The sequence below is a fragment of the Anarrhichthys ocellatus genome, unplaced genomic scaffold, assembly GCF_004355925.1.
Source record: "Anarrhichthys ocellatus isolate YVR2014 unplaced genomic scaffold, GSC_Weel_1.0 scaffold34, whole genome shotgun sequence".
NCBI lineage: Eukaryota > Metazoa > Chordata > Actinopteri > Perciformes > Anarhichadidae > Anarrhichthys > Anarrhichthys ocellatus.
The window spans coordinates 3,786,705-3,801,704 of record NW_022280064.1 but is presented as its reverse complement, the minus strand read 5'-3'; the positions used below and the strand labels follow the sequence as shown (position 1 = coordinate 3,801,704).

The 15,000-nt window shown below is 41.9% G+C and overlaps 1 protein-coding gene across 1 annotated transcript in view; it reads right to left on the bottom strand.

The window, feature by feature from the left end:
• Positions 1-15,000, bottom strand: part of galnt14 (UDP-N-acetyl-alpha-D-galactosamine:polypeptide N-acetylgalactosaminyltransferase 14 (GalNAc-T14)) — a 92,011-nt gene that overhangs the window by 36,114 nt on the left and 40,897 nt on the right. Inside the window, exon 2 of the mRNA XM_031865935.1 lies at positions 2,029-2,127. Coding sequence (XP_031721795.1) covers positions 2,029-2,127 — 99 coding nt within the window. The remainder of the gene's footprint in view (positions 1-2,028; positions 2,128-15,000) is intronic.

Genomic DNA, 15,000 nt, shown 5'->3' with positions numbered 1-15,000 from the left:
TTTTTTGCTGTCTTTGACTAAATATGATTCAAAGCCTTTTAGAAAAAAGTTTTTTATAACACTGAATATCTTTTGTGACGTTTTTGGCCGTGATCCAATGAGGATTGGAGAATAAGCAGATTGATATTTTTGAAGCATTCGCCCTCAAAAGAGTGATGAAGGAAGCTCGGCATTCTTCACTTCACATTATCAAAGGTTTCACACGTTCACGTTCACCAACGGCCTCTGCTGCTGGTGAACGTGCAAGTCAAATGCCTTGCTCAAAGGAATACCAGCAGCATCTATGACAACAGTCTATTTATCGTGATATTCTTAACAATATTATATGTTAAGTATTGCAATTAAGAGATGGAAAAAGTATCATGAAGTCTGCCTGTGAAGACATCTGGTGAAGCAATACTCTGAACCTGCTGCTGCTCCACTAAAGGAAAGAAGGAAAAAGCAGCTCGGAGAAGTAAAATATCGAGATCGAATACAAAATGTCAAAAGCTGAAAGCTGCTCCAATTAGCTTCACAACAGCTGAAGACGGTTTGACTTTCTGCAGGACGACACTCTGTGTGAACTGGTTCCTTAGCGTCAAGCATGAAATGGCAAAACAAGGCCAATAATTAGTCCTAAATATATCTTTAGTAGATGAAGATTTAATATGTGTAAAGCTTTTCTGCGCTGTGTTATTTCATAGATGAGTCTTGTGAAACAGAACAATATTTGTGTTTTTTAACAAAGTTGAACTCTATTTAAAAACGTAAATGCTGTACCAACAAAAAGGCAAAACAGTAATGTCATGCATTGCCTGTGATATATGAATGTAATTACACCATCTGACATGTTTCCCTTTCTTCATATTAATTATTTAATCCTCTGTGGTTGCCTCCCTGGTACAGCACATTAGTTTGAATGTATGTATTTTGCTGTTTCTTATGAACAATTTGTGAAATTGTACATGTGCAATTGTCCAATAAAAATATATCTAATAATAATTTAAAAAAATGGTCTTAAAATGAAAATACTAGTGTTTATTACTGGGACGATATATAATCCAGCAAAAGTATCATACTGTATATATATATATGGCCTATCGCTGCCATAAATATCTTTTAAATATCAGATTTGTTGATCTTGAAAGGTTTCCATGTCAAATAAAGCTTCAGAGGATCCTGCTGAGAGCAAATGTGACAAATTCACCAACTAAAAATAAAAGGCAGCTAAAAACTTCTTCCAGCTCCAAGTCGCCACCGGCAAAGACACACACAGACACACACACTAACACACACACACACACACACACACACACACACACACACACTAACACACACGTACAGAGAGCCAGAGCCAAAGGGAGCAGAGGGGCCCAGGGAGACAGATTGTCTTTTAATTGGTTGAAAACTGCAGAGCTTTGAGAAGAGCTGGAGAGGACAAACACACACACACACACACACACACACACACACACACAAACACAGAAAACACAAACACACACACACACACTTGCTCACAATACACACAGTGTCCTCTGTGATAGTGAGGAGACGTGGCCGGTCCCTGCTGACTGACTGGAATAATGAGCTGAACCCAGGCCAAAACCTGGAGGTGTGTGTGTGTGTGTGTATCTCTGTTTGTTGTGTGTGTGTGTGTGTGTGAGCAACAACCTGCTGATATCATCAAACTGAAAGACAGAGCGAAGGTCCAGAGACGGAGGGTCAGCAGAGTAAATGTGTGTGAAGGCTTCTCTATGTAACGTTTGGCAGCTCACTGGTTCTCTGCTCACCAGCCAACAAGCTCGGGTCTCTGAAGGCTGATACTCAAGATATTTAGTTTAAGGATAAACATGCTGATTCTGTAGCTGACAGTCTGCCAGGATTCAATGTCACAATGAACAATTTCCAAATTACACCAAACACCTCTTTAGGTGTTAAAAATGACAAAAAAAAACAAACATTTCACAAAAAAAGTTTCAAATGCAAACACAAAATTGTAAATATGTGTGTGTGTGTGTGTGTGTGTGTGTGTGTGTGTGTGTGTGTTACCTCCTGATGGTGCGCAGCAGAGTGGATCTAGCCTCGTTGTGGAAGGTGACGATGATGGAGGTTGGGGGAAGATCTGAGTCGTAATGAAGAGTGGTGCACCTACAGAGAGAGAGAGAGAGAGAGAGAGAGAGAGAGAGAGAGAGAGGATTATTGAACGTACATCAGATCCATTGAGCCATTGAGAGGCGTGTCCTATTTTAAGGTACAGTCACCACAAAAGTGAGTCACAATTCCATCATGCTACCAGAGTGCGACCGTGACTCAACATTTCTAAACCCTTCACCTCTGACTCTGATAGTCTTCACTGAGAAAAAAAATAAGACGTGTGTGAAACTATTGAATGTTGTTTTTTTTGTCAAGGAACCATGCTGCGCTGCACCTTACACCAATCATCGGTGGAGGTAACCGCTCCACCACCTGTCCCCCGGTAAGAGGCCTAATCCTGACCCAAAATCCTCAGCGCTGCCTTTGCCAAGGTTGAAAGGAGTAATAGAGTTTGCCGTCTGGGTTCGGACTACGGAGCCTCGGTGTTATTGTTGAAACATATAGACACAACTTTAACGCAAGAAAGCTCAGAAACCCAGTTCCTGAGCTTTCTTAGTACTGTAAAACAGGTCATCAAATTAAACTGAAAGCAGTTTTTATTAACAAGGAAACTAAATCTGGCAAATGATGCAATTTCTGAACAGGTCTGACGTGTGTGTGTCCAACGTGTTAAATGATCCGTGAGGATTTGTATTGTGTGTCAACAAGTGATCAGACAAGTCCTGTTGAATTACAGATAACCAGCAGGCTCATTAAAATACATCACATAACAGTGTGTGTGTGTGTGTGTGTGTGTGTGTGTGTGTGTGTGTGTGCTGCCTTCGCTTGGTCAGCAGCCTTTTCTTCTGAAAGTGCAGAGGAAGGCGCACACACACACACATACACACACACACATACACACACACACACACACACACACACACACACACACACACACACACACACGCACACACACAAACAGTATAATGAGAGAAGTGGCCTTTACCTATCAGATTGATGGATTGGTGACATTTTCAAACAGAAACAGTCTGCTTGCTCTGTTCTGGCCTTCATTTCTAAAAACCTCACCTTTCACAAGTGTGTGTGTGTGTGTGTGTGTGTGTGTGTGTGTGTGTGTGTGTACACAGACTGCACCATTAGCCAGTTTAACAGAGTGTGGTTCTCTAATATCTACATCCATATGTTTCATTATTTGTTTATTGAAGGCATTGAGGGTTTGGACCATTCAATTAAAAATATTGAAAGAAGAAACATTTGATGGATTATTTCTCTTTTCCTTATACGCTTAGAAAGTATGTAGAATGTAGAGTCTATTTGCACAACATGAGTTAATATGATATACTATGAGGCGTCATTCAACAATGACAAACAAAACACAAAACAAGTGTGTTAAAGCTGCATTCTCTCTAGTGTCCACCAGGGGGCGACTCCTCTGGTTGTATAGAAGTCTATGAGAAAATGACTCTACTTCTCTCTTGATTTATTACCTCAGTAAACATTGTAAACATGAGTTTATGGTCTCAATCTCTAGTTTCAAGTCTTCTTCAATACAGCATGATGTTCATTTAGTACATTATGGTCCATTTAGAGTCACACAGACCATAAAGCAGGGGATGCTTTAGGGCGGGGCTACATGGTGATTGACAGGTTGCTGCCACTATCAGAGATGTATACAGCTCTCTTCTTCCCTCCTTCACATTCTAATAAATAAAACAACATGGCGCCAAACTCAAGGCTTCAAAACGTCAGTCTACAAACCAACGGGTGACGTCAGGATGACTACGTCCACCTCTTATTCTTAGTCTACAGTTGCTGCCCCACTTTGTAGTTTTCAATTTTAGCTCATGTAGCTCAGAGTGAACTCAGAACTAAATGTTTGATAAAATGCCAGAATCTCTATGAAGTTTTGCCAATTCAGTTTGTCTGTCCAACCAAAATCCTTCACCTGTTCTTTTATTCTGTTGTTGGGTTATGTCTAATAATTCTGCATCATTTTCCCCAACACACTCATAATGCACTCTAGCAGATGTTTTTGTGCCGTCTACCCTTCATTCGGTCACTTCAGCTCCAACAAAAATACCAGCGCGTCCCGTCAAAGTGTCCCTGAGCCAACCATTGAACCACCTGCCGTGATTTGCTGTGGGGTTAGAACACAGGCTCAATTCCTAATTTGTTGTATTAACAGGTCGGCAGGCAGGATCAGTCAGTGGACTCGAGCACCCGGCTGTGAAATAATACAATCAGCACCTCATTAACTCGCAATTTGATTTTCTTTTTTTTTTTTGTTTAGAGGCGCGATGATTAAGTGGGGAAACAATATCGGCAAAGCAGATTACAGAATATGAAAAAAATAGAATTGTCTTGCTGCTGTAATATGTACATGCAAGAAGAGGGTTCGGTGTCTTGCTCAAGGGCATTTACTCAGTTTGTCAGGCAGCTGATCTTCCTTTTCTTTGTTTTTCCTGACATCCTTTTTGTTTTTGTCCATCTTCTTTTCTTTCTTTCTTTCTGTCCATCCATCTTCTCTTTCCTAATCCTTTTGTCTTTCTTTCTTTCTTTATTATCTCTGCCAGGAGATCATATATTCAGTTGTGTGTGTGTGCATTCATGAGTTCCTGTGCATCTCTGTGTCTGTCCACAGATAATCTCACACACAGCTGGACCGATCAGTCTAATATTAATTTTGTGCACTTTTATGACTTCTTGTATTCTTAAGGACCTCTCTTGGCTGCAGCTGCAGCTTCAGACTTTTTTAAACATAATTATTGGCCTTTTAATACCGTCATTGAGCATTTGTCACGATCCTCAACCGCAAGTTATCAACAACTGCTTCAGATTGGACTTTTGTTTACATTACAGATTATGAATTCTTCCTGTCTTGATTTGCATGCCAAGATAAGACAATTGTATGTATGTATGCATGTGTGTATACGTATGTATGTGTGTGTGTGTACGAATGTCAATCACTAAGCAAATGACAAACTGGACCGAGCGCCGTCTACAAATGAGCGTCTTCTCATGTAGGTAGAAGGTGAACTAGTTAGCTGTTAGCAGCAGCAAACAGCACTGTGTTTAGCTAACAGAGCTAACAGCCAACAGGGCTAATACAGCTAACAGAGCTAACAGCTAATGGTGCTAATACTGCTAAGAAAGCTAACAGCTAACAGAGTTAACGGAGCTAAAACAGCGATCAGGCAATTGTGTTTCGTGTTAATTGAATCAAACATCACAGCAGTGGTTCCTGCAGACACATCTGGCTGAGTTTCTCTCCATAGTCTGTTCTGTCATATTTGTATTCATTCAGTTTAATTCCATTGTTCTGTTTCTCCTTTGTCTTCCATTACGCTGTCATTTCTTTCTTTCCTTGTTTACTTTGTTTTGTTCTTCCATAACTGCACTGTCAGCGGCATTTTCTATCATCAACACATCATCAACATCAACACTTGATAGCTGATGGAAATTAAATGCAATATGAAGACAGAAAGCACAACATAAAATAGAAATTACTCACTTATAAGTCTAGCTCGGGGCAAAGTTAGTGAGTTTGAAACACACACACACGCACACACACACACACGCACGCACGCACACACACACACACACACACACACACACACACACACACACAAACACACACTTGAGGTTTTTAAGTTGAAGGCCAGAACAGGCTGCGAGCAGGCTGTTGTCACTTTGCATTCAGATTTCTTTCCGTCTTTCTTTGCTCCCCACCTTCATCCTTTCTTCTTTGCTGTTCCATTGTTTCGATTCCCTCTGCTGGTGAGAATAGTGATATACGCTGTGTATATTTGTCATATCATATCCCATCATGCCCCTCTCCGCCTCCTCCATCCCTCTATCTCCTCATCTCCATCTCTGGTTTTTCTGCAGTTGATTTATTCAGCATGCTCTACCAGAGAGGAACGATAAGAAGATAAAGACGAGCTGCCGCTGCTCCTTGAATGTGTGTGTGTGGTGTGTGTGTGTGTGGTGTGTGTGTGTGTGTGTGTGTGTGTGTGTGAAAGTGAGAGAGAGAGAGAAGGACGAATGAGGACGAGAGACACAGTGACAGACAGGCAGAGAGAGAGAGACAGACAGAGATGAACAGATAAAAGTTGTGCTGACAGATGACTGATGTTGGAGCTGATATGAACAAGCTTCCATACTCCCCGAGTGCATGTATGTGTGTGTGTGTGTGTGTGTGTGTCTCTGTGTGTGTGTGTGTGTGTGTGTGTGTCTCTGTGTGTGTGTGTGTGTGTGTGTCAACTTCCTGATGCGTCAAAGCTCAAGAGAGGACACACACAGGGAAGGAAATACAGGAGCGGGAAGAAAATAGATGAAGACGAGGAGAGGGAGAAATGATGGGTGAGGAGGGAGGAAGAGGAGTCAATAAAAGAGGAAGGAGATGAGGGGAAGTTTAAGCAAAGAATAGCGGTGAGAATAGGAGGTGATAGCAGGAGGATAACGACGAGGAGAGGAGGGGATTAGGAAAAGAAAAAGGAGGATGAGGAGAGAGGAGAGAACCACGATGAGACGGAAGAGGAGAAGTAAAATAAGAAGGAAGTGGTAAACAGAAGAAGAAGAGTAGAAGAGAGGGGCGGGGCTTAGGTGTTTGCGAGAGAGGCCACTGTTTGTTCAAAACAACAATGGCGGCTTGCATCAGTTATATCAGAACTGTTTTGGCTCTTCACCATATTTGCTTCGGCAAGAGTTTGATTGACAGATGGTTCATCCAATCACCTGCCACGTGTTTCCAAACTGTTTCCAAACTACAAAACCATCTGGTGGGTCAGGTTCAGGGTGATGTAGGTGAATTTAGAATAAAAGTTATTAAATGTAAATGTGGAAGAAAGAAGAACAAGCAAAGGAGAAAAGAAAAGAGAAAAGTAGGAGCAGCACAAATGAATCTATTTCATCCACTGAGGATAAAACCAAGAACCAAACACAAATACAAAACCAGGAATAACTTTAATCTTTTACTGTGAAATCAGAAGCACGAAAGTAAACATTCATCATCGCACACTTTACCTTAAAACCCCAAAATGATATGGAGATAGAGAACTAGAGGAAACAAAGAAAGAGACCAAAAGAAATGAGCAAAAAAACAAAAAAATCAAGGTTAAGAAGAGCGCAGAAGATGAAAGAGAGGACGACAATAAAGGAAACTGTATGAGAGGAGAAACGAGACGAACAACAGAGGAGAGACGAGTAGAGTGTTTACTGTAGATTTCTGTCCAGATGGTGTGAAAATCATTCATATTTGATGAGCAGAGCCATTTGAGGAGTGGATGTTGTTTGTTGGTGTGTGTGTGTGTGTGTGTGTGTGCGTGTGTGTGTGTGCGCGTGTGTATTATGGCTCATCAAAGTTCATGTGGAGGTGAGATAAGCACATGAAAAGAGAGGTCAACACGCACACACACACACACTTCCCTCTCTGCGGGCGGTGCAGCAGACCTGCCAAAGTGTGTGTTCGTGCTACAAAGTACTAATGGCCACTGATGTAGCCCTGAGATACTGTCAGAGCATTCCACACACACACACACACACACACACACACACACACAAACATTAACACCTCTAACGCTCTGCTCCCTCTCTGTCCTTCACTTGTTCCGCCTTTCGGCTGTGTTTTCCTCTCTTCTCTGTTTTCCCTCAGTGTCTCTCTGTCTCTTTCCTGTCCCTGACTTGTCCCCTCTGTCTTGTTTTCTCAGTGCAGCTTCGTCTCACCTTCCTGGCTGGACAACATGAAGACATGAAGATGTCATAAAGACTCAGAGATACTGTAACTTAGCCGCCGTGAGTCAGAACACAGCTTGATTCTGCCACAAAAGAGCTAAATGCTTCAGCTTTGTGTCACATATCTGCAATCTCGACCAGTCCTCCAAACTAAACAACAGAGAAGGTTGTTGTTATTGTTTTTGCTCATGATTTCTGATGTGTACGGCAGGCCAGGCATCAGGCAGGCTGTTCTCACACAGCGTTCTTAGCAGGCGGCAATACAGCATGATGTTCATTTAGTACATTATGGTCCATTTAGAGTCACACAGACCATAAAGCAGGGGATGCTTTAGGGCGGAGCTACTGTGATTGACAGGCTGTGATCTTTGGGGTCTCAAAGATTGTTGTCTTGAAGAAAGATGACGATAACTTCCAAATAATGAATTCTCCAATGTGAAACTGCTGATCTGACTTGAGAGGTGTAGACTTGGACTCAGGTTGAACTTGAGTCACAAAAATCAGGACTCGATTCCACTTGATTCCCTGAATACGTGTCTTTACTTGAGACTTCTCCTGCTGTGAGACTTGACTCCCACGAGGCTAACAGGGCATAGATTATTGTCTTTGTACACAATATATTTAATTTCCTACGTTCATGTGTGTATTTGCAAACTATGCAGGAATGGTGAACTTCACATGCAACAATAGAAAACAGAAAAGTGCCTCCAGATTGACAACACAGAACTCTGCATACTATCTTTAGAGAAAAGAAACTGAGAAAAATATCAAATATCGTTTTTTTTATTCTTTCAATGTGATATTCTTGAGAATAAAAACGGGCAATGAACTGGACTTGAAATGGACTTATATCATTTAGTTTTTACCTGGGCAGCACGATATGAACCATGTCGGTTTAATCCGACGCAAGTCGCAGCACGCCTGCTGGAGGAAGATATTTTGGTAAGAAGTTCACCTCTGGCCTCCCTTTCTTTCTCCTCCCACTATCTCTGTCTCGCTTCTATTCAGGTGTTCGCAGAGGAGAAGATGGCCTAGTTTTGGCTGGTTAGGCAACAGACATTTACATATTTATACACACACACACACACACACACACACACACACACACACACACACACACACACATATGCTGGGGAGCGAGGAAGCAAGGGATTTCTCTCCTCCTGATTGAGAGAAAAAAAAGAAAGAAGAGACGACGAGGGACAGCTTATAATACCTCATTTTTTCTCTTACTGGAAAATTCCATTAGGGAAATTTCCGAGTCAATGACTCCAGTGAATGAATAGCTCAAATGAATAGTTCAGTGGATTCAACAATTTTAATTGAAGCAGGTTAAATCCCCCAAAAGGAGAGGAGGAGTGGAGGCATTCTGCAAAAGGAAAGCTGACCCGGTCATACGGCCTCATATTCGCTGTTTTCTGCTGCTAAAGACGAGATTTGAGTTTATTCAATTCCTTCATGAAGCAACAAAATGTGTTCCCTCAAACGCACACAACGAGTGCACAAAGGTGCACGACCAAGCACCACGATAAGCTTAACTGTTAACTGCAGTTTAGAAAATGCTACACGGTCTCACTTCCAACTTCACTAACTTTCAATTAAATCAATTAACAGAGGAACGATGAAGGGCGTTCCCTTCACTGAGCTGCACTGGAAGACACGAGCACGTCTGTTGTTCAGGTATGAAGAAAACAACAAACCCAAGGGAGGCGATAGTGTGAAATATTCTATAACTAAGTGATATACCCGGTGTGAGATAACTAGAAGAAAAATAAGTGTTTGTGTACAACATATGCAGCACATCAAAAGCAAATGAGATGCATGGAAAATGAGGACGGGAAGAAAAATCTCAATATTACTGAACATATATTATATATTACTGTTATTACTGTGTGTGTGTGGTGAATGAGACGACAGTAACTTTATGTCTGGAATATCTGCCCTGTGTACAGGACAGCTGATGGACGACACTGCTGTCAGTTCAACATCCACTTCCTCTGTGTGATCCTCTGAACACCTTCAAGAACAATTCCACTCAACACCTGATGTGTGTTCTCTGTAGCTACGAGCTGAGTGGAGGTTATGTTGTTGTTTAGCTCTGAATCAAATGTTTTAGTAAATAGTTGGCTTGGTTCCATGATTAAAACTCTTTATATAGAGGTCTTATGAAAGGTTAATGGAGTGAATTAATAAGGAGGCCGGGGTTCGAATCCCACCTAGGGCTCTGTCTCTCTCTGTCTCCCTCTGTCTCTCTGCCTCTCGCTCTCTGTTTCTGTCAAAATGAAGCAGAGACGCCAAAAAAGGAGATTTTGGAATAGCGTGCTTCATTATCTTCCTTCTACAAAAGTGTCCTGCTGCATTGCCTCAACAGTTAAGTACTCCTTCAGATCTGAGCTAAATTGGGCCAAGTTAACAGATTTGACTGCAGACTCTGATCTGATCCATTTAAAGGGATTTAACCATCAGACACGCTCTGTTTTTGTTTCCTGTGAAAGTGACACTCATTTAAGTTTTTGTTCAAATAAAAATGTGCAAAATGATTAATGCTCCACATTTGTTTAGCATCAATTAAGATCTTTCTTTTTAAACTTTTTCTTTTGTTTTGAAAGTACGCCACAAAGCCACTATATTTAGTGGAGGACGGGGGCGAGATTGTCACACGTACTAAGAATCCTGGCGAGGAGTAACGAGGGAGAGCTTCTTCCAAACTGACTCCAACACCCACCGACAATTTAAAAAAAGGAGCACGCTGTCACCCCGGGAGGGCTTCGGCTTCTATAACTAACCTGAGACCCCCACGGCTAACGCTAAAAACGGATTAAAGAGAAGACAAGCGATGGCTTCAGAGCCAGGGAAATAAGGAGGACTAGCTGTTATTAGTGGAGTTTAGAAACAGGGAGGGGGTGTCACATGAACAAAGGCAGAGATTTTCAGATAGGATGTTTTTGTATTTTGTATTTTAACAACTCGCCGGGCTCCTCTGGTTCCTTGTTAGTGCTGCTGCGATGCCCCAGCGGAGCGCAGAGGCTCGTGTGTTCCAGAGTTCTCTGACTGTTTAAAAAACATGAGGCTGGAACTGCTGGGAGAGATGCTTCACCCCGGTGCTGCTCATATATTCATGCTTTACAGTTCCACAACTCTCACTGCCTCTGACTCTGTGTGTGTGTGTGTGTGTGTGTGTGTGTGTGTGTGCGTGCAGCATCTGTCTTCATGCAGAGGTATCTAACACCTGTGTGCATTTCCTGCCATTTAATTAGTTGAAGACACGCTGGCATTAAAGCGGTCTCTCTCTCTGTGATCTCTCACTTCCTCTTCCACCTCTTGTGGGATCTAGTTAGCCGTCGTTCCTTTCTTCCATTGCACATCGGCATGTACGTAGCTCTTGAAGAAACTTTGCAGACAGGCAGCACACACGAGTGGGAGTCTGTGTCGTGGAGGAACGGGGACGTTCTGGGATTTGGGGAACCCAGATGTAGCCGGTCCGAAGCAGAGCCACGCTGCTGTGTCAAAGAACACCTGAGCTACTAACATGTCATATATATATATTTGTGTGTAGACGTATTTCATGTATTTTCAACATCATGCAACCGTTTTACTTGCTTCAATTTCCCTGTGTGGAGTAGATAATGTTGATTTTAGGAAGTTTATGTTAACAAAAGTACTACTCGTGCAACTACTTCAACTTCTGTTAGCAGAAGTCTATATCTTCTTCAACTGATACCTGTTACTCACTGTACAACTATGTAGTACTACTAGTATGAGTACAACGAGTGCTAAAGTTACTTTCATTACTTCTGTATAGTAGTATTTGTATTTGGTATTTGGAAATGTGTGACAATAAATGCCATGTCTAGTTATAGTAGCTACTACTACTGAACACTACTGCTATCACTATCGTGATGAATACTACTACAGCTGTTAGCATCAACTGGTCCCTGTGCAGATATAAAGGGCTCATTCTAAGCTACTCAGACTATCCTCAGTCTTAATCAATTATTCTTAGTTTCAGGTGATTCTACACTGAAGAAAACATAGTTGTGAATATCATATTACATTTCCGCTAATAGATCTTAAATGCAACACACAGGACCTTTATCACGATCACTACAACTACTGCTAGTGATACTAGTGCCACTAACACTACGGGTACTATTGCTATTAAAACTAACACTACACAACTACCACTACCACTGATAGTACTAATACTCCTACTGCTGCTGCAACTGATACCAGTTCTTTTGTTCGATTGTTTTGTGAATACTATCTTATGCAGTTATTCTCGTAACCCATGTAGCTCTCTCTTAATACATACATAAATACATTTAATACATAAATAAATACAGGACGACAAAAGGTCTAAATATCTTTACTTTGTCCACTGTTACCGATGCCGGTGTTCTCTGCCGGTATTCTCTGCATGCCTCTCATAATTTTACCTTCCTGCTATTCCACTAAAATGATATCTGGTTTGCCGTCTGCCTGATTCCATGTGATTCCAACTATTCCAAAGTTCCTATATGGTAGTTATACTTCTACTTCTACTGCGTATATATATATCTCTGCAAACCTACGTCAACGTAGCAATATTCCTGCTCAGGATTTGTTGAAGTATTCTGAAGTCTTTGCTCTTTGTTTGCATTTAAGAAAGAACAGCAAAGAACAACGCTACGAAACGGTACCAACAATATTGATGCCACATTGTCGTCCCCTCTTTCCTCCTTCTCTTTCCTTCTCTCTATTCCTAATCCTTCCTTCCCTCTCTCTGTCGCTGCACCTCCCCTTCTCTCCCTCCCTTTATCTCCATCTGTCTCCTTTCATCCTGTCATGTCAGAGCAAAGAGAAGCCAGGATCTAAACTCAGACAAGGCTTTGAACAATAAAGCAGATGAAAGATCCGTCACTGAGACGACAGAGAGAGAGAGAGAGAGAGAGAGAGAGAGAGAGGGAAACTCTCTCTTTCACACCCTTGCCTCTATTTCTGTCTCTATATCAGCTGAATGGACTTCAGAGAGAGTCGATTCGGGGAGTTGGACAGACGGGGGGGCAGTGGGTGGAGGGAGAGGAAGAGTGAGGATGACAGCGAAGGGAGATGAGAAAATTAAAGGAAAAAAACGAGGAAGAGGAGAGTAAGAAACTACAATAAACCACAGAAAGGGTAGCGCTGGAACGCCAGGCGAGAGGAAACAGAAAGAAAAGTGAAGGCAGAAATCAGACAACGAAACAAAAGAGAAGCTATTTATATGATATCAGTTATCACAGCTCTTAATTATCTCCACAGGACTCTCTCTTTGGCTCTCATACCTCCACAGGACGGGGATAATTGCTGGATGTTTGGTTTGTTTGTCATTTCAATGCTTTGTTTGAATAAATTAAATAAGTTTGCGGAATAGTAACCAGTGCAGAAATCTTTTTTGTTGTCCTCAAATGACTAAGAAACTTTCACGATCATAATTCTGCGAGTGGCAGTCACTTCAGTGAATAAACAGGTTAAAGGGCCAGTGCATTGTTTTTTGAGGTTTTTACCTCGTTCTGTAGCTTCTGATGTATTAAATAGTAAATCCGAACATTGACATTTTTTCTACAGACATTCTCCCACGTGACCTGATGTAGGTTTCTGCATGATGCTGCTGCTGCTATACATATATTTTTTGAAGTGGAACTACGGTCATTACATCGGTCACTTTGAAGTCACCAGACTTCATTGGAATGTTACGAATCTCTGCACTGCTCTCAGTAAACAACAGTGCGATGTTGAGTTCCCTGTCTCACCAATGTATTTCTCTGCTGATAAAACAATCCAGCTCAGACTCCGGTCACAAGGTATCCCTGCAGTCTACCTTTTTTTGCAAGACCACGATGTGAAAGGTGACAGTTCTATAGCTAATGTCAGGATGCCGGGTGGAGCTTGAGGTGGAGCCGTTTATGTCGCCTGTGCCTCTTCTGTGCAGAGGAGTGATGAAAAAAAAAAGTGCCATGAGCTGAATTTGGAGCAGAGAGATTCAGGGGACATTCAGATATTTAAGGATTTATTTTCCGTATAGCGAGAGCTGGAAGAACCCTTTGAAGCCCCACCTGTTAAGTGTGTGTTGTTTATTCCGCACACGGTGATGCTCACGTGCCGCTACAGCAGGAGACTGACGGTGTCACATCTGTCAAGGCGTTGTTTTGTGGTTCCACTTGTTAGTGCTGAGCTGAGCACATTTAGGGGTAAACATGCATTAGAATTCAGTCACACGGTGACTAAAGCTGAACTTAGTCACTATTTCAGTGTCGGGATGCAAAGGGGCAACTCCATATCTCTGGCTGGGAATAAAAACAAATGCACCAAACCATGACGATATAAAGCCACAAATTAGGGATGCACAGTTAACCCAAAAATATCGATCATGACTTTGGCTTTCCAGAATAAAATGAAATTGATCGACTCCAATATTGATCTCTCGGTAAGATGAAGGCAAATTGCATTCTCTCTAGTGTCCACCAGGGGGCGACTCCTCTGGTTGTATAGAAGTCTATGAGAAAGTGACTCTACTTCTCTCTTGATTTATTACCTCAGTAAACATTGTAAACATGGGTTTATGGTCTCAATCTCTAGTTTCAAGTCTTCTTCAATACAGCATGATGTTCATTTAATCCATTTAGAGTCAACTCCTCAACAAACCGATGGGCGACGTCAGGACGACTACGTCCACTTCTTGTATACAGTCTGTGCTGCCAGCTAACGTTAGCTCTCCTGCTCATTTCAACACAGATTTGTTGTTCAAAACATAGCATCATCAGGGAAATGTTCTAGCGCTGTTAGCCTAGAGCTCTGATCCCAGGTACCTGTGGTACTGTGATGAAATGAGTACCGTTATGTTTCCTGAATGTTGGTAACCAAAGTATCATGACCTCCACACCAACTGTAGAATAGCAGATACTATCCACCATCTTATATGAACAGAAACGAGAAATGTAACCCACTGAGTGAAGGAAGCTAGTGGAAAACATTGTTATGAGTTCATACATGTATATAGAGTCATTGAACCATGTGATATCTAACATGTTTACCCTGTATGTTTGCAGATGTCATGGCCACCACAATCCACAGCAGACAGCATGGCAGCATGACAATCTCCTCCTCTCAACTCATGCTCACATTCCAGTATATGGAAGAGAGACTCTGTCAGCGTCTGTGTGTGTGTGTGTGTGTGTG